Source organism: Oncorhynchus tshawytscha, linkage group LG13, assembly GCF_018296145.1.
Source record: "Oncorhynchus tshawytscha isolate Ot180627B linkage group LG13, Otsh_v2.0, whole genome shotgun sequence".
In the NCBI taxonomy this organism is placed as follows: Eukaryota; Metazoa; Chordata; class Actinopteri; order Salmoniformes; family Salmonidae; genus Oncorhynchus; species Oncorhynchus tshawytscha.
The window spans coordinates 89,426,613-89,449,009 of record NC_056441.1 but is presented as its reverse complement, the minus strand read 5'-3'; the positions used below and the strand labels follow the sequence as shown (position 1 = coordinate 89,449,009).

The following is a 22,397-nucleotide window of genomic DNA, read 5'->3' as shown; positions in this document are numbered from 1 at the left end:
CCAAATGGCTCATTAATATAAATGTGCATATTGAAAGACACTGTCAGTAGTGATGTAATTTTGTAAATGTTATGTTGTGATATTGTTTAAAAAACATGTTGCAATGTATATACTTTAGTATGTTTAGTTAAATGGAAAATGTAGGTTTGACGAGGTAATTGCTTCATTATTTGGTGTTAATTGTTCTGAGGGGAGGGGCTAGCCCTAGAAAAGGAGCCTCTCTTTCAGTTCAAGGAGAGGCCATTTTGGATTGAGCTGTAGATGGGGCAGCATTGTGTTTAGCTGTCCCATAAGGTATATGGTTGATGGCAGTACTGTTTTTGTTCAGGAATCACTATGTAAATAAACACCCTGAAGCACAGAAGAACATTTGTGGCTCCGCCATCTTTTTATTTAGATAGAGGTTAGGTTTTCCAGTATAGCCTTCTGGCCTACTCTACGTGATAGAGGTTAGGTTCTCCAGTAGAGCCTTCTGGCCTACTCTACGTGATAGAGGTCAGGTTTTCCAGTATAGCCTTCTGGCCTACTCTACGTGATAGAGGTTAGGTGTTCCAGTAGAAACTTCTGGTCTACTCTACGTGATAGAGGTTAGGTTCTCCAGTATAGCCTTCTGGCCTACTCTACGTGATAGAGGTTAGGTTTTCCAGTATAGCCTTCTGGCCTACTCTACGTGATAGAGGTTAGGTTTTCCAGTATAGCCTTCTGGCCTACTCTACGTGATAGAGGTTAGGTTTTCCAGTATAGCCTTCTGGCCTACTCTACGTGATAGAGGTTAGGTTTTCCAGTATAGCCTTCTGGCCTACTCTACGTGATAGAGGTTAGGTGTTCCAGTATAGCCTTCTGGCCTACTATACGTGATAGAGGTCAGGTTTTCCAGTATAGCCTTCTGGCCTACTCTACGTGATAGAGGTTAGGTTTTCCAGTATAGCCTTCTGGCCTACTCTACGTGATAGAGGTTAGGTTTTCCAGTATAGCCTTCTGGCCTGCTCTACGTGATAGAGGTTAGGTTTTCCAGTATATCCTTCTGGCCTGCTCTACGTGATAGAGGTTAGGTTTTCCAGTATAGCCTTCTGGCCTGCTCTACGTGATAGAGGTTAGGTTTTCCAGTATAGCCTTCTGGCCTACTCTACGTGATAGAGGTTAGGTGTTCCAGTATAGACTTCTGGCCTACTCTACGTGGTAGAGGTTAGGTTTTCCAGTAGAGCCTTTTGGCCTACTCTACGTGATAGAGGTTAGGTTTTCCAGTATAGCCTTCTGGCCTACTCTACGTGATAGAGGTTAGGTTTTCCAGTAGAGCCTTCTGGCCTACTCTACGTGATAGAGGTTAGGTTTTCCAGTATAGCCTTCTGGCCTACTCTACGTGATAGAGCTTAGGTTTTCCAGTAGAGCCTTCTGGCCTACTCTACGTGATAGAGGTTAGGTGTTCCAGTATAGCCTTCTGGCCTACTATACGTGATAGGTTAGGTTTTCCAGTAGAGCCTTCTGGCCTACTCTACGTGATAGAGGTTAGGTTTTCCAGTATAGCCTTCTGGCCTACTCTACATGATAGAGGTTAGGTTTTCCAGTATAGCCTTCTGGCCTACTCTACGTGATAGAGGTCAGGTTTTCCAGTATAGCCTTCTGGCCTACTCTACGTGATAGAGGTTAGGTTTTCCAGTATAGCCTTCTGGCCTACTCTACGTGATAGAGGTTAGGTTTTCCAGTAGAGCCTTCTGGCCTACTCTACGTGATAGAGGTTAGGTTTTCCAGTATAGCCTTCTGGCCTACTCTACGTGATAGAGGTTAGGTTTTCCAGTATAGCCTTCTGGCCTACTCTACGTGATAGAGGTTAGGTTTTCCAGTAGAGCCTTCTGGCCTACTCTACGTGATAGAGGTTAGGTGTTCCAGTATAGCCTTCTGGCCTACTATACGTGATAGGTTAGGTTTTCCAGTAGAGCCTTCTGGCCTACTCTACGTGATAGAGGTTAGGTTCTCCAGTATAGCCTTCTGGCCTACTCTACGTGATAGAGGTTAGGTTTTCCAGTATAGCCTTCTGGCCTACTCTACGTGATAGAGGTCAGGTTTTCCAGTATAGCCTTCTGGCCTACTCTACGTGATAGAGGTTAGGTTTTCCAGTATAGCCTTCTGGCCTACTCTACGTGATAGAGGTCAGGTTTTCCAGTATAGCCTTCTGGCCTACTCTACGTGATAGAGGTTAGGTTTTCCAGTATAGCCTTCTGGCCTACTCTACGTGATAGAGGTTAGGTTTTCCAGTATAGCCTTCTGGCCTACTCTACGTGATAGAGGTTAGGTTTTCCAGTATAGCCTTCTGGCCTACTCTACATGATAGAGGTTAGGTTTTCCAGTATAGCCTTCTGGCCTACTCTACGTGATAGAGGTTAGGTGTTCCAGTATAGCCTTCTGGCCTACTATACGTGATAGAGGTCAGGTTTTCCAGTATAGCCTTCTGGCCTACTCTACGTGATAGAGGTTAGGTTTTCCAGTATAGCCTTCTGGCCTGCTCTACGTGATAGAGGTTAGGTTTTCCAGTATAGCCTTCTGGCCTACTCTACGTGATAGAGGTTAGGTTTTCCAGTATAGCCTTCTGGCCTACTCTACGTGATAGAGGTCAGGTTTTCCAGTATAGCCTTCTGGCCTGCTCTATGTGATAGAGGTTAGGTTCTCCAGTATAGCCTTCTGGCCTGCTCTATGTGATAGAGGTTAGGTTTTCCAGTTTAGCCTTCTGGCCTACTCTACGTGATAGAGGTTAGGTTTTCCAGTATAGCCTTCTGGCCTACTCTACGTGATAGAGGTTAGGTTTTCCAGTACAGCCTTCTGGCCTACTCTACGTGATAGAGGTTAGGTTTTCCAGTAGAGCCTTCTGGCCTACTCTACGTGATAGAGGTTAGGTGTTCCAGTATAGCCTTCTGGCCTACTATACGTGATAGGTTAGGTTTTCCAGTAGAGCCTTCTGGCCTACTCTACGTGATAGAGGTTAGGTTTTCCAGTATAACCTTCTGGCCTACTCTACGTGATAGAGGTTAGGTTTTCCAGTATAGCCTTCTGGCCTACTCTACGTGATAGAGGTTAGGTTTTCCAGTACAGCCTTCTGGCCTACTCTACGTGATAGAGGTTAGGTTTTCCAGTACAGCCTTCTGGCCTACTCTACGTGATAGAGGTCAGGTTTTCCAGTACAGCCTTCTGGCCTACTCTACGTGATAGAGGTTAGGTTTTCCAGTTTAGCCATCTGGCCTACTTTACGTGATAGAGGTTAGGTTTTCCAGTTTAGCCTTCTGGTCTACTCTACGTGATAGAGGTTAGCTTTTCCAGTATAGCCTCCTGGCCTACTCTACATGACATACCATCATCCTCAGGAAAGATATAGAGTCAGGGACCATCCTCCTCAGGGCAGATAGAGTCTTGGTCCTTCATCCTCAGGATAGATATAGAGTCTGGGACCATCCTCCTCAGGGCAGATAGAGTCTTGGTCCTTCATCCTCAGGATAGATAGAGAGTCTGGGACCATCCTCCTCAGGAATAGATAGAGAGTCTGGGACCATCCTCCTCAGGAATAGATAGAGAGTCTGGGACCATCCTCCTCAGGATAGATATAGAGTCTGGGCTCATCCTCTTCAGGGCAGATATAGAGTCTGGGCTCATCCTCCTCAGGGCAGATAGAGTCTTGGTCCTTCATCCTCAGGAATAGATATATTGTCTGGGACCATCCTCCTCAGGGCAGATATAGAGTCTGGGACCATCCTCCTCAGGGCAGATATAGAGTCTGGGACCATCCTCCTCAGGGCAGATATAGAGTCTGGGACCATCCTCCTCAGGGCAGATATAGAGGCAGATCTGGGACCATCCTCCTCAGGGCAGATAGAGTCTTGGTCCTTCATCCTCAGGAATAGATATATTATCTGGGACCATCCTCCTCAGGGCAGATAGAGTCTTGGTCCTTCATCCTCAGGAATAGATATATTATCTGGGACCATCCTCCTCAGGGCAGATAGAGTCTTGGTCCTTCATCCTCAGGAATAGATATATTGTCTGGGACCATCCTCCTCAGGGCAGATAGAGTCTTGGTCCTTCATCCTCAGGAATAGATATATTGTCTGGGACCATCCTCCTCAGGGCAGATATATTGTCTGGGACCATCCTCCTCAGGGCAGATAGAGTCTTGGTCCTTCATCCTCAGGAATAGATATATTGTCTGGGACTATCCTCCTCTGGAGCCTCATAGATATTTAATAATGTGTTAAGCACTTTACAGACAGACATTGTTGATAGTAAAGACTTCCTCATTTTTCAAGTGTGTTTTGTTGGAACTTCTCAGGTGTGCGGAAATGATACCTTAAGAATGTTGCTATATTCCTTTTTGGTAGAAGCATCGTCAACCGGAAACGCCAAAGACATAAATGAAGGAAAAGGACAACGAGACGATGATGTCGTTTTTATTAATCAGTACTTTTCTTCATTATTAACATTTTATTTTTGTATATTTTTTTTTTACAGTGGCATAGTTTTGAAAAATTGATATTTAATACTGAAAAAAAGCAAACCTCACTCTCACCCCTCCTCACCCCTCCCCACCCCCCTCCCCACCCCACCCCACCCCACCCCTCCCCCCACCCCTCCCCAACCCGGCCCAACCCTTCCCCACCCCGCCCCACCCTCATTTTTATTTATAGCATCAAATTGAACTAACAAAAAAGAACATGAATTATGAATATTGGCAATGTGTTTCAACGTGTCTTTGATAGAGTGGCAATGTACAGTCGGGGGAAGATGTCTGGGTCACCAAAGCCTTGATAACACGTTATTACAACTTGTTTGCAGCAAACTCAAAGGCCATAACGGTGATCGTTGTTTTTTAATGACAGAGGTTTCTTCATTAACTACCAACTAACTTTTATATATTTTTTTTGTTACAAAATGGAAAAAAATAAAATAAACTTCAGACAAACTACTTTTGTAATAATATTAATATCAATTCATATAGTATAATATTACCAATAATATCAATTAATAATAATAATAATAATAATAAATACTCTATCTATCAACCAGAGTCAATCCCATTAGAATTCATGTTCAAGAGAATTCATGAAAATAAACATGTCAAAATGACTGCAACTGATATGAAATGAAAACTTTTTAAATAACAAGTATTTTATTTTTTATATTTTTACCAAAATGTAATACTTACACATTATATACATGCCTTGTGGTGAAACAAAATGCTTGTTCTAGATCAAACAAATGACAAATAAGAATAAAAACAAATTCAAGAGACTTCTGGAATACTTTTAAATAGATATATTGTCTAATATACACATTTTCAATGTTTTAATTGTTCTCAAAATCCAACAATATTGCCCAGCAGCAATCATCACATTAGCAAAGTACAGCAATATTCACAAGGGAGCGTTTAGATCAATAAAGTCACATCGGTTGTGTCCCAAATAGCACCCTATTCCCTTCATAGTGCACTACTTCGACCAAAAAAAAAACATATGGACCCTGGTCAAAAGTAGGTGCACTGTAAACGGAATAATCCCATGTTGTGATGCACCCCCCCCCGCCCCCGCAATATCAACCTCTTTTATGTTCCCAGAACTCGTAGGATTTGGTTCTTCCAGTCTTTCAGAGAGATAGAAGCTGACCAGTAGTTGTTCATAGTAATGAAAATGAGGTTCAGACATTTTAAGTAAAGTTAGTGTCTGAGATACTTTTCGGACCCTACCGGGATTCAACGCGACCGCGGGAAGTGTGGCTTTTACCTGTAAAAGGGTTCTACTGATCTAACATATGGAATTGTTTCAAGAGGGTCATACTGTGGATTATATATATATATATATATATATATATTTGGAATTTTAGAACCCCTTTAGGTGTATATATATATATATATATATATATATATATATATGTATATATATATGTGTGTAAAAAAACAAGATTACAGATTGAATTTGTCCTTTACTACTGTAGCCCATAGGAAAAGCAATGAACATAACATTCATAAATAGCATTAAAAAAACAGTTAAAAAAATGTATCATGAGGAATAAGGTTGTCTGTCCTATATCTAGGAGACTTAAGAAAGTTCTGGAAATATTATTATTATTATTATTTTTTTTTTGACACATATTTATCTCCTTATATTTGTTGGCACTTAACTACCTCCATACTAGCATTCAGTTGTATGGGTTACCTTTTCAGACGAGCAGAACGGAGTTAGCAGGCCCAACCGTTCGGACGCTAAAGACATTTTTTTTTTGCGAGAAGAAACCCATTTTTTTCGGGAATGTCTCCTGGTCTGACAAACAACGCTGTAGCTCTGCCCTGATTCCCCATTGAGCCCGACATCTGCAGTGTTTACTGTGAATAAGATTTTTTGGGTCAAACGGCCCTTGACAACCCGCAGCCACATTGAATCCTGGTACCCCGAATCTCCAATCATTGGTCTGAAAACATCAGTGAATTTAGACTCGTATTGAATCCTGAGATAATGAATTGCTTGGTGCAGAAGTATTTCTCCGTTTGTCTGAGACTTTGTGCTTTAATTATACTTTTGTTTCTCTCTGTGGTTTCTTTCTATATGAGATGAGACTATGGCCTATACTAATATACAAATAAAGCTAAAAGAGGATATCATATAATATCCACATTCAAACAGAAACAATCATACAGATTGTGCTTCATTTTTTAATTTTTATTAAACTTTTTTTTTTTTAATTTTTAAAATTTTTAATTTTTTTAAATATTTTTTTTAATTAATTAATTATTATTTTTATTTTTTATTTTTTTTGTGCGTGTCAGAACTATTCAGTTTATTGTACTTCCATCATTTTCCACAACATGAGAGCCTAATTGTGTGCCTCGTTGTCACATGTTGTTCACATGTTTTTCTCTGAAAGCATAATTATCGGCATAGCCAATGTTTTCCGGAGTCAGATGAAGCACATTTCGTTCCGCTTCCTGATGGAAATATCTGCAAAAGGTATATAACAGGGATGGTGAGGGGAGTAGGGGGACACAAACCCCCCCTCCAAAAAAAAAAAAAAAAACTAAGAGTTGAAACAAACATGTCAGAAGCAGATTGAAAACGGTCTGTATATTTAGGAAATGTCAAATAAAACATGACAACAAAGATTTGGGTGCTAAAACCTGAATGAAACAGGATCTGCTCTTTTTAAAACACTGAGTACAAGTAGCGGAGTACATTTGCAGTAAAAACAAGGCAGCATTTTTATCGATTTGTTTGTTAAAACCGACCAGTAAAACCAAACTTGAGCTTTCTCTTTCGGGAAAGGAGTGGAGGGGACAAAGAACTGGTTCCTGCCCCAGCAGCACTGAGCCAACTGCAGACTGTGTTGGTCGACTGGCAGAGATGGACCGGACATAGGGCAATTCTGGCAAATGCCAGTGGGCCAGAATTTAAAAAAATGTATTTGCTTAATAGTGGGTGCCTCAAGGAAACAAATGGGCTGATGCGTTTGAAATGCCCGGGCCGATATCTGGTCCTAGTCCGCCCCTGCCTCTGGTGAAAGAAAGAAATCAAACAGAAAGAACAGAGGTGGAAACATAAAGGAAAAGAGACGGAACGAAATGGAAAGAACAGGTCTAAATGAAGTACTCTTTCTTCTCCTCTGCTGCGTGGTTCCCCTCTGCGTTGATGATGGCTGTGTCTGCGTCAGGGGCATCCTCGGATCCTTTAGCCTCGTGTGTTAGGTACGTCCCTGTTCACACACACACACATTCACACACCCACAGACACACAAACAGACACAAACACCCACCCACACACACCGACACACCCACAGATACATCCACAGACACACACCCACAGATACATCCACAGACACACACACACACACACACACAGACACACAAACAGACACAAACACCCACCCACACCCACAGATACATCCACAGACACACACACAGACACACAGATGTTTGGGTCATGTTTTCTATGTTTCTAGCATTTTATCTTCATTGAAAACAGTTTAAAGATTATTTACAGTATGTGGACATTTTTTACAATTTATTGAAAATGTTCACATAATTTTACTAAAATATTGTGGGACTTTAGGAGAAGTAAATGACGTCCTTACCTTTATGCCTAGCCAGATACCGCCCTAGAGCTATGATCAAACACAAGGTGATGAACACAACCACAGCCACAACACCTCCAATTAATGCATGGTCAGGGTCCTGCTGTCCTGGTGCATTGGGATCTGGAGAGAGAGAGAGAGAGAGAGAGAGGAGGAGAGAGAGAGAGGGAGAGAGAGAGAGAGAGAGGGAGAGAGAGAGAGAGGAGGAGAGAGAGAGGAGGAGAGAGGGAGGGAGAGGGAGAGAGAGGGAGAAGGAGAGAGAGAAGGAGAGAGAGAGGAGGAGAGAGCGAGAGAGAGAGAGAGAGAGAGAGGAGGAGAGAGAGAGAGAGGAGAGAGAGAGAGAGAGAGAGGAGAGAGAGAGAGAGAGAGGAGGAGAGAGAGAGGAGGAGAGAGGGAGAGGGAGAGAGAGAGGAGGAGAGGGAGAGAGAGAGGAGGAGAGAGAGAGAGGAGGAGAGAGGGAGAGGGAGAGAGAGAGAGAAGGAGAGGGAGAGAGAGAGGAGGAGAGAGAGAGAGAGGAGGGGAGAGAGAGAGAGAGAGAGGAGAGAGAGAGGAGGAGAGAGGGAGAGGGAGAGAGAGGGAGAAGGAGAGAGAGAAGGAGAGAGAGAGGAGGAGAGAGCGAGAGAGAGATAGAGAGAGAGAGAGAGGAGGAGAGAGAGAGGAGGAGAGAGAGAGAGAGAGGGAGAGAGAGAGAGAGAGAGAGAGGAGGAGAGAGGGAGAGAGAGAGAGAGGGAGAGAGAGAGGAGGAGAGAGAGGGAGAGAGAGAGGGAGAGAGAGAGAGAGGAGAGGGAGAGGAGAGGGAGAGAGAGAGAGAGAAGGAGAGGGAGAGAGAGAGGAGGAGAGAGAGAGGAGAGAGAGAGAGAGAGAGAGAGAGAGAGAGAGAGAGAGAGAGAGAGAGAGAGAGAGAGAGAGAGAGAGAAAGGAGAGAGAGAGAGAGGGAGGGTGAGAGAGAGAGAGAGACAGAGAGGAGGATGGGAAGAAAGGAGAGAGATAATGATGGAAAAAGGAGGGAGAGAAGAATGGGAAGAGGAGAGGTAGAGCAAGAGGAGGAGGGCAATAGGAGAGACAACAGGTGAGTTTCATGCAGTGGGTCATCAATAGAAACAATGAAAACATCTAAGTGTTTCTGAAACGGTGTTTCCTGCAGCTGCAGTCGGTGGGTCGGTAAAGAGGAACCAATGAAAACATCAAAGTGTTTCTTATTAAACAACATGAACAAAACTGTCATCGCAAAAACAATCTTCCAGGATAGATTCTTTTTCTTGAATTATTCAGCAGCAGCACTTTTAACAAGGTTGAGTTTGGGCCTGAACAAAAAAAACAGGACATTGTGTGAGGGAGGAATTCAACTTTGTATATACATCCCCAAAAGGCCTGTTCCTTATCAAATCCACTACTTCTGAAAAGCAGTGAACTATAGAACTATAGATTCCATTTGGGATTTGATCCTAATCTATCAGCGGTCGGTCTACTGTAGCTGTTAGCTATGCCTGCTATCCCAAAGCAGCCATAACAGGCCCAGACCACTGTCCCTGTCTTGCTCAGAATCTGTGGCGCTGAAGGTCTTTGGTACAGTCTGAAATGGCTTCGGTTTAACCTGAGGCTGACTTGGGGGCAGAGGGCATCCTGAAACCGGTTTACCACCCTACCTGAGCTGGGCCCCCCCTGTCGCTGTGTATGTGTGTGTCCTGCTGTAAACTGTGAGCGGTCGGTCTGACATGACTTTATGTGCTACTTCTGTGCTCTGCTCTCATTAGCTCATGGTGATGAATGGCAGAGCCCGCTGCTCAGCTACGCAAAGTCACCCTGAGAGAGAGAGAAAGAGACGGTAAAGGAGAGGGGGAGAGAGAGAGCGAGGGTAAAGGGAGAGGGGGGAGAGAGAGCGAGGGTAAGGGTAAAGGAGAGGTGGAGATAGAGAGTGAGGGTAAAGGGAGAGGGGTGACAGAGAGAGCGAGGGTAAGGGTAAAGGAGATGGGAGAGAGAGGGAGAGGGAGAGGGGGAGAGAGAGAGCAAGGGTAAGGGTAAAGGGAGAGGGGAGAGAGAGAGCGAGGGTAAGGGTAAAGGAGATGGGGAGAGAGAGAGTGAGGGTAAGGGTAAAGGAGATGGGGAGAGAGAAAGCGAGGGTAAGGGTAAAGGAGAGGGGGAGATAGAGAGCGAGGGTAAAGGAGAGGGGGAGAGAGAGAGCGAGGGTAAGGGTAAAGGAGAGGGGGAGATAGAGAGCGAGGGTAAGGGTAAAGGAGAGGGGAGAGAGAGCGAGGGTAAGGGTAAAGGAGAGGGGGAGATAGAGAGCGAGGGTAAAGGAGAGGGGGAGATAGAGAGCGAGGGTAAAGGGAGAGGGGGAGATAGAGAGCGAGGGTAAGGGTAAAGGAGATGGGGAGAGAGAGAGCGAGGGTAAGGGTCAAGGGAGAGGGGGAGATAGAGAGCGAGGGTAAGGGTAAAGGGAGAGGGGAGATAGAGAGCGAGGGTAAGGGTAAAGGAGATGGGGAGATAGAGAGCGACGGTAAGGGTAAAGGAGATGGGGTGAGAGAGAGTGGGGGTAAGGGTAAAGGAGAGGGGGAGATAGAGAGCGAGGGTAAGGGTAAAGGGAGAGGGGAGAGAGAGAGCGAGGGTAAGGGTAAAGGGAGAGGGAGAGAGAGAGCGAGGGTAAGGGTAAAGGGAGAGGGGAGAGAGAGAGCGAGGGTAAGGGTAAAGGGAGAGGGGTGAGAGAGAGCGAGGGTAAGGGTAAGGGAGAGGGGGAGAGAGAGCGAGGGTAAGGGTAAAGGGAGATGGGTGAGAGAGTGAGGGTAAGGGTAAAGGAAATGGGGAGAGAGAGAGCGAGGGTAAAGGAGAGGGGGAGAGAGAGAGCGAGGGTAAGGGTAAAGGGAGATGGGTGAGAGAGAGAGCGAGGGTAAGGGTAAAGGAGAGGGGGAGAGAGAGAGCGAGGGTAAGGGTAAAGGAGATGGGGAGAGAGAGAGAGCGAGGGTAAGGGTAAAGGAGAGGGGGAGATAGAGAGCGAGGGTAAGGGTAAAGGAGATGGGGAGAGAGAGAGCGAGGGTAACGGTAAAGGGAGAGGGGAGAGAGAGCGAGGGTAAGGGTAAAGGGAGAGGGGAGAGAGAGAGCGAGGGTAAGGGTAAAGGGAGAGGGGGAGAGAGAGAGCGAGGGTAAGGGTAAAGGAGAGGGGGAGATAGAGAGCGAGGGTAAGGGTAAAGGAGAGGGGAGAGAGAGAGCGAGGGTAAGGGTAAAGGAGAGGGGGAGAGAGAGAGCGAGGGTAAGGGTAAAGGAGAGGGGGAGAGAGAGAGCGAGGGTAAGGGTAAAGGAGAGGGGGAGAGAGAGAGCGAGGGTAAAGGAGAGGGGGAGAGAGAGAGCGAGGGTAAGGGTAAAGGAGAGGGCGAGAGAGAGAGCGAGGGTAAAGGAGAGGGGGGAGAGAGAGCGAGGGTAAGGGTAAAGGAGAGGGGGAGAGCGAGAGCGAGGGTAAGGGTAAAGGGAGAGGGGGAGATAGAGAGGAGGGTAAGGGTAAAGGGAGAGGGGGAGAAAGAGAGCGAGGGTAAGGGTAAAGGAGAGGGGGTGAGAGAGAGCGAGGGTAAGGGTAAAGGAGAGGGGGTGAGAGAGAGCGAGGGTAAGGGTAAAGGAGAGGGGGTGAGAGAGAGCGAGGGTAAAGGGAGAGGGGTGAGAGAGAGCGAGGGTAAAGGGAGAGGGGTGAGAGAGAGCGAGGGTAAGGGTAAAGAAGAGGGGAGATAGAGAGCGAGGGTAAGGGTAAAGGAGAGGGGGAGAGAGAGCGAGGGTAAGGGTAAAGGAGAGGGGGAGATAGAGAGCGAGGGTAAAGGAGAGGGGGAGATAGAGAGCGAGGGTAAAGGGAGAGGGGGAGATAGAGAGCGAGGGTAAGGGTAAAGGAGATGGGGAGAGAGAGAGCGAGGGTAAGGGTAAAGGGAGAGGGGGAGATAGAGAGCGAGGGTAAGGGTAAGGGAGAGGGGGAGATAGAGAGCGAGGGTAAGGGTAAAGGAGATGGGGAGATAGAGAGCGACGGTAAGGGTAAAGGAGATGGGGTGAGAGAGAGCGGGGGTAAGGGTAAAGGAGAGGGGGAGATAGAGAGCGAGGGTAAGGGTAAAGGGAGAGGGGAGAGAGAGAGCGAGGGTAAGGGTAAAGGGAGAGGGGAGAGAGAGAGCGAGGATAAGGGTAAAGGGAGAGGGGTGAGAGAGAGAGCGAGGGTAAGGGTAAGGGAGAGGGGGAGAGAGAGCGAGGGTAAGGGTAAACGAGATGGGAGGAGAGAGAGCGAGAGGAACGGGTAAAGGTAAAGGGAGAGAGAGAGCGAGGGTAAGGGTAAAGGAGATGGGGAGAGAGAGAGCGAGGGTAAGGGTAAAGGAGATGGGGAGAGAGAGAGCGAGGGTAAGGGTAAAGGAGATGGGGTGAGAGAGAGAGAGAGCGAGGGTAAAGGGAGAGGGGTGAGAGGGAGAGAGCGAGGGTAAAGGGAGAGGGGTGAGAGAGAGCGAGGGTAAGGGTAAAGGAGATGGGGAGAGAGAGAGCGAGGGTAAGGGTAAAGGGAGATGGGTGAGAGAGAGAGCGAGGGTAAAGGGAGAGGGGGAGAGAGAGAGCGAGGGTAAGGGTAAAGGGAGATGGGTGAGAGAGAGAGCGAGGGTAAGGGTAAAGGAGATGGGGAGAGAGAGAGCGAGGGTAAGGGTAAAGGGAGAGGGGAGAGAGAGAGCGAGGGTAAGGGTAAAGGGAGAGGGGTGAGAGAGAGCGAGGGTAAGGGTAAAGGGAGATGGGGTGAGAGAGCGAGGGTAAGGGTAAAGGAAATGGGGAGAGAGAGCGAGGGTAAAGGAGAGGGGGAGAGAGAGAGCGAGGGTAAAGATTTGATTTGATTTGATTTGATTTGAGAGCGAGAGGAACGGGTAAAGGTAAAGGGAGAGAGAGAGCGAGGGTAAGGGTAAAGGAGATGGGGAGAGAGAGAGCGAGGGTAAGGGTAAAGGAGATGGGGAGAGAGAGAGCGAGGGTAAGGGTAAAGGAGATGGGGTGAGAGAGAGAGAGAGCGAGGGTAAAGGGAGAGGGGTGAGAGGGAGAGAGCGAGGGTAAAGGGAGAGGGGTGAGAGAGAGCGAGGGTAAGGGTAAAGGAGATGGGGAGAGAGAGAGCGAGGGTAAGGGTAAAGGGAGATGGGTGAGAGAGAGAGCGAGGGTAAAGGAGAGGGGGAGAGAGAGAGCGAGGGTAAGGGTAAAGGGAGATGGGTGAGAGAGAGAGCGAGGGTAAGGGTAAAGGAGATGGGGAGAGAGAGAGCGAGGGTAAGGGTAAAGGGAGAGGGGAGAGAGAGAGCGAGGGTAAGGGTAAAGGGAGAGGGGTGAGAGAGAGCGAGGGTAAGGGTAAAGGGAGATGGGTGAGAGAGCGAGGGTAAGGGTAAAGGAAATGGGGAGAGAGAGAGCGAGGGTAAAGGAGAGGGGGGAGAGAGAGAGCGAGGGTAAGGGTAAAGGGAGATGGGTGAGAGAGAGAGCGAGGGTAAGGGTAAAGGAGAGGGGAGAGAGAGAGCGAGGGTAAGGGTAAAGGAGATGGGGAGAGAGAGAGCGAGGGTAAGGGTAAAGGAGAGGGGAGATAGAGAGCGAGGGTAAGGGTAAAGGAGATGGGGAGAGAGAGAGCGAGGGTAAGGGTAAAGGGAGAGGGGTGAGAGAGAGCGAGGGTAAGGGTAAAGGAGAGGGGGAGATAGAGAGCGAGGGTAAGGGTAAAGGGAGAGGGGTGAGAGAGCAAAGGGGAGACAGAGAAAGAGAGGGTAAGGGAGAGGGGGAGATAGAGAAAGAGAGGGTAAGGGAGAGGCGTAGATAGAGGGAGGGGTGTTGGGTATTCCTATTTCTGTTCCACCTAGTACATTCCTCATTATTAACACCTAGAAATGTAACTTGTGTTTTTACCCACCAAGTTTTATATGGAAAACCACACAATCTCCATATGGATGTAATTCTATGCAAGACGTACTGTATAATTCATCATCTTGATCTGGATTCACACAGAATGGGGCCACCATGATAGAACTACCAGCCTAACTCATTGACTGCCTCCCAAGTGGTACCCTATTATCATATCCCCCTATGAATCTATTCCCTATTAATCTATCCCCCTATTAATCTATCCCCTATTAATCTATTCCCCTATTAATCTACCCCTATGAATCTATCCCCCTATTAATCTATTCCCCTATTAATCTATTGCCCTATTCTCATATTCCCCTATTAATATATTCCCTATTAATCTATCCCCCTATTATCATATCCCCCTATTAATCTATTCCCCTATTAATCTATTCCCCTATTCCCCTATTATCATATTCCCCTATTAATCTATCCCCCTATTAATCTATTCCCCTATTATCATATCCCCCTATTAATCTATTCCTCTATTACTCTATTCCCCTATTATCATATTCCCCTATTAATCTATTGCCCTAATCCCATATCATTTTATTCCCCTATTCCCCTATTATTTTAATCCCATATTATCCCATTCCCCTATTCCCCTATTATCTTATTCCCCGATTATCCCATTCCCCTATTCTCCTAATCCCCTATTCTCCTATTATCCTATTCCCCTATTATCCCATTCCCCTATTCCCCTAATCCCATGTTCTCCTATTCCCCTAATCCCATATTCTCCTATTCCCTTAATCCCATATTCTCCTATTACCCTAATCCCATATTCTCCTATTCCCCTAATCCCATATTCTCCTATTCCCCTATTATCCTAGTCCCCTAATCCCATATTCTCCTATTCCCCTAATCCCATATTCATCTATTCCCCTATTATCCTATTCCCCTGATCCCATATTCCCCTATTATCCTATTCCCCTAATCCCCTATTCTCCTAGTCCCCTAATCCCATATTCTACTATTCCCCTATTATCCTAGTCCCCTAATCCCATATTCTCCAATTCCCCTATTATCCTAGTCCCCTAATCCCATATTCTCCTATTCCCCTATTATCCTAGTCCCCTAATCCCATATTCTCCTATTCCCCTATTATCCTAGTCCCCTAATCCCATATTCTCCTATTCCCCTATTATCCTAGTCCCCTAATCACATATTCTACTATTCCCCTATTATCCTAGTCCCCTAATCCCATATTCTCCTATTCCCCTATTCTCCTAGTCCCCTGATCCCATATTCCCCTATTCTCCTATTCCCCTGATCCCATATTCCCCTATTATCCTAGTCCTCTGATCCCATATTCCCCTATTCTCCTAGTCCCCTGATCCCATATTCCCCTATTCTCCTATTCCCCTGATGCCATATTCCCCTATTCTCCTATTCCCCTGATCCCATATTCCCCTATTCTCCTATTCCCCTGATCCCATATTCACATATTCTCCTATTCCCCTGATCCCATATTCCCCTATTATCCTAGTCCCCTAATCCCATATTATCCTATTCCCCTATTGTCCTAGTCCCCTAATCCCATATTCTCCTATTCCCCTATTATCCTAGTCCCCTGATCCCATATTCCCCTATTATCCTAGTCCCCTGATCCCATATTCCCCTATTCTCCTATTCCCCTGATCCCATATTCCCCTGATCCCATATTCCCCTATTCTCCTATTCCCCTGATCCCATATTCCCCTATTCCCCTGATCCCATATTCTCCTATTCCCCTGATCCCATATTCCCCTATTATCCTAGTCCCCTAATCCCATATTCTGATATTCCCCTATTATCCTAGTCCCCTAATCCCATATTCTCCTATTCCCATATTATCCTAGTCCCCTGATCCCATATCCCCCTATTCTCCTATTCCCCTGATCCCATATTCCCCTATTCTCCTATTCCCCTGATCCCATATTCCCCTATTCTCCTATTCCCCTGATCCCATATTCCCCTATTCTCCTATTCCCCTGATCCCATATTCCCCTATTCCCCTGATCCCATATTCCCCTATTCCCCTGATCCCATATTCCCCTATTCCCCTATTCCCCTATTCTCCTAGTCCCCTGATCCCATATTCCCCTATTCTCCTAGTCCCCTGATCCCATATTCCCCTATTCTCCTATTCCCCTGATCACATATTCCCCTATTCTCCTGATCCCATATTCCCATATTCTCCTTTTCCCCTGATCCCATATTCCCCTATTATCCTAGTCCCCTAATCCCATATTCTCCTATTCCCCTATTATCCTAGTCCCCTAATCCCATATTCTCCTATTCCCCTATTATCCTAGTCCCCTAATCCCATATTCTCCTATTCCCCTATTATCCTAGTCCCCTAATCCCATATTCTCCTATTCCCCTATTCTCCTAGTCCCCTGATCCCATATTCCCCTATTCTCCTATTCCCCTGATCCCATATTCCCCTATTATCCTAGTCCTCTGGTCCCATATTCCCCTATTCTCCTAGTCCCCTGATCCCATATTCCCATATTCTCCTAGTCCCCTGATCCTATATTCCCCTATTCTCCTATTCCCCTGATCCCATATTCCTATTCTCCTATTCCCCTGATCCCATATTCCCCTATTCTCCTATTCCCCTGATCCCATATTCACATATTCTCCTATTCCCCTGATCCCATATTCCCCTATTATCCTAGTCCCCTAATCCCATATTCTCCTATTCCCCTATTGTCCTATTCCCCTAATCCCATATTCTCCTATTCCCCTAGTCCCCTGATCCCATATTCCCCTATTATCCTAGTCCCCTGATCCCATATTCCCCTATTCTCCTATTCCCCTGATCCCATATTCCCCTGATCCCATATTCTCCTATTCCCCTGATCCCATATTCCCCTATTCTCCTATTCCCCTGATCCCATATTCTCCTATTCTCCTATTCCCCTGATCCCATATTCTCCTATTCCCCTGATCCCATATTCCCCTATTATCCTAGTCCCCTAATCCCATATTCTCCTATTCCCCTATTATCCTAGTCCCCTAATCCCATATTCTCCTATTCCCCTATTATCCTATTCCCCTGATCCCATATTCCCCTATTCTCCTATTCCCCTGATCCCATATTCCCCTATTCTCCTATTCCCCTGATCCCATATTCCCCTATTCCCCTGATCCCATATTCCCCTATTCCCCTATTCCCCTATTCTCCTAGTCCCCTGATCCCATATTCCCCTATTCTCCTAGTCCCCTGATCCCATATTCCCCTATTCTCCTATTCCCCTGATCACATATTCCCCTATTCTCCTGATCCCATATTCCCATATTCTCCTTTTCCCCTGATCCCATATTCCCCTATTATCCTAGTCCCCTAATCCCATATTCTCCTATTCCCCTATTATCCTAGTCCCCTAATCCCATATTCTCATATTCCCCTATTATCCTAGTCCCCTAATCCCATATTCTCCTATTCCCCTATTATCCTAGTCCCCTAATCACATATTCTACTATTCCCCTATTATCCTAGTCCCCTAATCCCATATTCTCCTATTCCCCTATTATCCTAGTCCCCTAATCCCATATTCTCCTATTCCCCTATTCTCCTAGTCCCCTGATCCCATATTCCCCTATTCTCCTATTCCCCTGATCCCATATTCCCCTATTATCCTAGTCCTCTGATCCCATATTCCCCTATTCTCCTAGTCCCCTGATCCCATATTCCCCTATTCTCCTAGTCCCCTGATCCCATATTCCCCTATTCTCCTATTCCCCTGATCCCATATTCCTATTCTCCTATTCCCCTGATCCCATATTCCCCTATTCTCCTATTCCCCTGATCCCATATTCACATATTCTCCTATTCCCCTTATCCCATATTCCCCTATTATCCTAGTCCCCTAATCCCATATTCTCCTATTCCCCTATTGTCCTATTCCCCTAATCCCATATTCTCCTATTCCCCTAGTCCCCTGATCCCATATTCCCCTATTATCCTAGTCCCCTGATCCCATATTCCCCTATTCTCCTATTCCCCTGATCCCATATTCCCCTGATCCCATATTCCCCTATTCTCCTATTCCCCTGATCCCATATTCCCCTATTCTCCTATTCCCCTGATCCCATATTCTCCTATTCCCTGATCCCATATTCTCCTATTCCCCTGATCCCATATTCCCCTATTATCCTAGTCCCCTAATCCCATATTCTCCTATTCCCCTATTATCCTAGTCCCCTAATCCCATATTCTCCTATTCCCCTATTATCCTAGTCCCCTGATCCCATATTCCCCTATTCTCCTATTCCCCTGATCCCATATTCCCCTATTCTCATATTCCCCTGATCCCATATTCCCCTATTCCCCTGATCCCATATTCCCCTATTCCCCTGATCCCATATTCCCCTATTCCCCTATTCTCCTATTCCCCTATTCTCCTAGTCCCCTGATCCCATATTCCCTATTCTCCTAGTCCCCTGATCCCATATTCCCTATTCTCCTATTCTCCTATTCCCCTGATCACATATTCCCTATTCTCCTGATCCCATATTCCCATATTCTCCTTTTCCCCTGATCCCATATTCCCTCCTATTCTCCTATTCCCTTGATCCCATATTCCCTATTCTCCTATTCCCTGATCCCATATTCCCTAATTCTCCTATTCCCTGATCCCATATTCCCATATTCTCCTATTCCCCTGATCCCATATTCCCCTATTCTCCTATTCCCTGATCCCATATTCCCTATTCCCTGATCCCCTATTCCCTATTCTCCTATTCCCCTGATCCCATATTCCCCTATTCTCCTATTCCCCTGATCCCATATTCCCCTATTCTCCTAGTCCCCTGATCCCATATTCCCTATTCTCCTAGTCCCCTGATCCCATTTTCCCTATTCTCCTATTCCCCTGATCCCATATTCCCCTATTCCCCTGATCCCATATTCCCCTATTCTCCTATTCCCCTGATCCCATATTACCCTATTCTCCTATTCCCCTGATCCCATATTTCCTTATTCTCCTATTCCCCTGATCCCATATTCCCCTATTGTCCTAGTCCCCTAATCCCATATTCTCCTATTCCCCTATTATCCTAGTCCCCTAATCCCATATTCTCCTATTCCCCTATTATCCTAGTCCCCTGATCCCATATTCCCCTATTCTCCTAGTCCCCTGATCCCATATTCCCCTATTCTCCTATTCCCCTGATCCCATATTCCCCTATTCTCCTAGTCCCCTGATCCCATATTCCCCTATTCTCCTATTCCCCTATTCTCCTATTCCCCTGATCCCATATTCCCCTATTATCCTAGTTCCCTAATCCCATATTCCCCTATTCCCCTAATATCCTAGTCCCCTAATCCCATATTCTCCTATTCCCCTATTATCCTAGTCCCCTGATCCCATATTCCCCTATTCTCCTATTCCCCTGATCCCATATTCCCCTATTCTCCTATTCCCCTGATCCCATATTCCCCTATTCTCCTATTCCCCTGATCCCATATTCCCCTATTCTCCTATTCCCCTGATCCCATATTCCCCTATTATCCTAGTCCCCTGATCCCATATTCCCCTATTCCCCTGATCCCATATTCCCCTATTCCCCTGATCCCATATTCCCCTATTCCCCTGATCCCATATTCCCCTATTCCCCTGATCCCATATTCCCTATTCCCCTATTCCCCTGATCCCATATTCCCTTTTCTCCTATTCCCTGATCCCATATTCCCTATTCTCCTATTCCCCTGATCCCATATTCCCCTATTCTCCTATTCCCTGATCCCATATTCCCCTATTATCCTAGTCCCCTAATCCCATATTCTCCTATTCCCTATTATCCTAGTCCCCTAATCCCATATTCTCCTATTCCCTATTATCCTAGTCCCCTGATCCCATATTCCCTATTCTCCTATTCCCTGATCCCATATTCCCCTATTCTCATATTCCCCTGATCCCATATTCCCCTATTCCCCTGATCCCATATTCCCCTATTCCCCTGATCCCATATTCCCCTATTCCCCTATTCTCCTATTCCCCTATTCTCCTAGTCCCCTGATCCCATATTCCCCTATTCTCCTAGTCCCCTGATCCCATATTCCCCTATTCTCCTATTCCCCTGATCACATATTCCCCTATTCTCCTGATCCCATATTCCCATATTCTCCTTTTCCCCTGATCCCATATTCCCCTATTCTCCTATTCCCCTGATCCCATATTCCCCTATTCTCCTATTCCCCTGATCCCATATTCCCCTAATTCTCCTATTCCCCTGATCCCATATTCCCATATTCTCCTATTCCCCTGATCCCATATTCCCCTATTCTCCTATTCCCTGATCCCATATTCCCCTATTCCCCTGATCCCCTATTCCCCTATTCTCCTATTCCCCTGATCCCATATTCCCCTATTCTCCTATTCCCCTGATCCCATATTCCCCTATTCTCCTAGTCCCCTGATCCCATATTCCCCTATTCTCCTAGTCCCCTGATCCCATTTTCCCCTATTCTCCTATTCCCCTGATCCCATATTCCCCTATTCCCCTGATCCCATATTCCCCTATTCTCCTATTCCCCTGATCCCATATTACCCTATTCTCCTATTCCCCTGATCCCATATTTCCTTATTCTCCTATTCCCCTGATCCCATATTCCCCTATTGTCCTAGTCCCCTAATCCCATATTCTCCTATTCCCCTATTATCCTAGTCCCCTAATCCCATATTCTCCTATTCCCCTATTATCCTAGTCCCCTGATCCCATATTCCCCTATTCTCCTAGTCCCCTGATCCCATATTCCCTATTCTCCTATTCCCTGATCCCATATTCCCCTATTCTCCTAGTCCCCTGATCCCATATTCCCTATTCTCCTATTCCCCTATTCTCCTATTCCCCTGATCCCATATTCCCTATTATCCTAGTTCCCTAATCCCATATTCCCCTATTCCCCTTATCCTAGTCCCCTAATCCCATATTCTCCTATTCCCCTATTATCCTAGTCCCCTGATCCCATATTCCCTATTCTCCTATTCCCTGATCCCATATTCCCTATTCTCCTATTCCCCTGATCCCATATTCCCCTATTCTCCTATTCCCCTGATCCCATATTCCCCTATTCTCCTATTCCCCTGATCCCATATTCCCTATTATCCTAGTCCCCTGATCCCATATTCCCCTATTCCCCTGATCCCATATTCCCCTATTCCCTGATCCCATATTCCCTATTCCCTGATCCCATATTCCCCTATTCCCCTGATCCCATATTCCCCTATTCCCCTATTCCCCTGATCCCATATTCCCCTTTTCTCCTATTCCCCTGATCCCATATTCCCCTATTCTCCTATTCCCCTGATCCCATATTCCCCTATTCTCCTATTCCCCTGATCCCATTTTACCCTATTCTCCTATTCCCCTGATCCCATATTCCCATATTCTCCTATTCCCCTGATCCCATATTCCCCTATTATCCTAGTCCCCTAATCCCATATTCTCCTATTCCCCTATTATCATAGTCCCCTAATCCCATATTCTCCTATTCCCCTATTATCCTAGTCCCCTGATCCCATATTCCCCTATTCTCCTATTCCCCTGATCCCATATTCCCCTATTCTCCTGATCCCATATTCCCCTATTCTCCTATTCCCCTGTTCCCATATTATCCTAGTCCCCTGATCCCATATTCCCCTATTCTCCTATTCCCCTGATCCCATATTCCCCTATTCTCCTATTCCCCTGATCCCATATTCCCCTATTCTCCTAGTCCCCTGATCCCATATTCCCCTATTCCCCTGATCCCATATTCACCTATTCCCCTGATCCCATATTCCCCTATTCCCTGATCCCATATTCCCCTATTATCCTATTCCCCTGATCCCATATTCCCCTATTATCCTATTCCCCTGATCCCATATTCCCCTATTATCCTATTCCCCTGATCCCATATTCCCCTATTCCCCTATTGTCCTATTCCCCTGATCCCATATTCCCCTATTATCCTATTCCCCTGATCCCATATTCCCCTATTATCCTATTCCCCTGATCCCATATTGCCCTATCTTCCTATTTTCTTCATGAATTACACTGAGTGTACAAAACATTAGGAACACCTATTTAATATTGAGTTTTTGGCCTCAGAATAGCCTCAAATCGTTGGGCATGGACTCTACAAGGTGTGGAAAGCGTTCCACAGGGAGGCTGGCCCATGTTGACTCCAGTTGAACCCCCCCATGTTGACTCCAATGCTTCCCAAAGTTGTGTCAAGTTGGCTGGATGTCCTTTGGGGGGTGGACCATTCTGGATACACATGGGGAAACTGTTGAGTGTGAAAAATCCAGCAGCGTTGCAGTTCTTGACACAAACCGGTGGCACCTACTACCCTGTTCAAATGCACTTACACCCTCTGAGTGGCACACAGACACAATCCATGTCTCAATTGTCTCAAGGTTTAAAAATCCTTATTTAACCTGTCTCCTCCCCTTCATCTACACTGA

General features: G+C 46.2%; 1 protein-coding gene across 1 annotated transcript in view; it reads right to left on the bottom strand.

Moving 5' to 3' along the window:
• Window positions 1-5,853: 5,853 nt before the first annotated feature.
• Window positions 5,854-22,397, bottom strand: part of LOC121838982 (cell adhesion molecule 2-like) — a 117,618-nt gene continuing 101,074 nt past the window's right edge. Inside the window, exons 7-8 of the mRNA XM_042294981.1 lie at window positions 8,098-8,220; window positions 5,854-7,719 (exon numbers count right to left, since the gene is read on the bottom strand). Coding sequence (XP_042150915.1) covers window positions 7,604-7,719; window positions 8,098-8,220 — 239 coding nt within the window. The 3' untranslated portion in view covers window positions 5,854-7,603. The remainder of the gene's footprint in view (window positions 7,720-8,097; window positions 8,221-22,397) is intronic.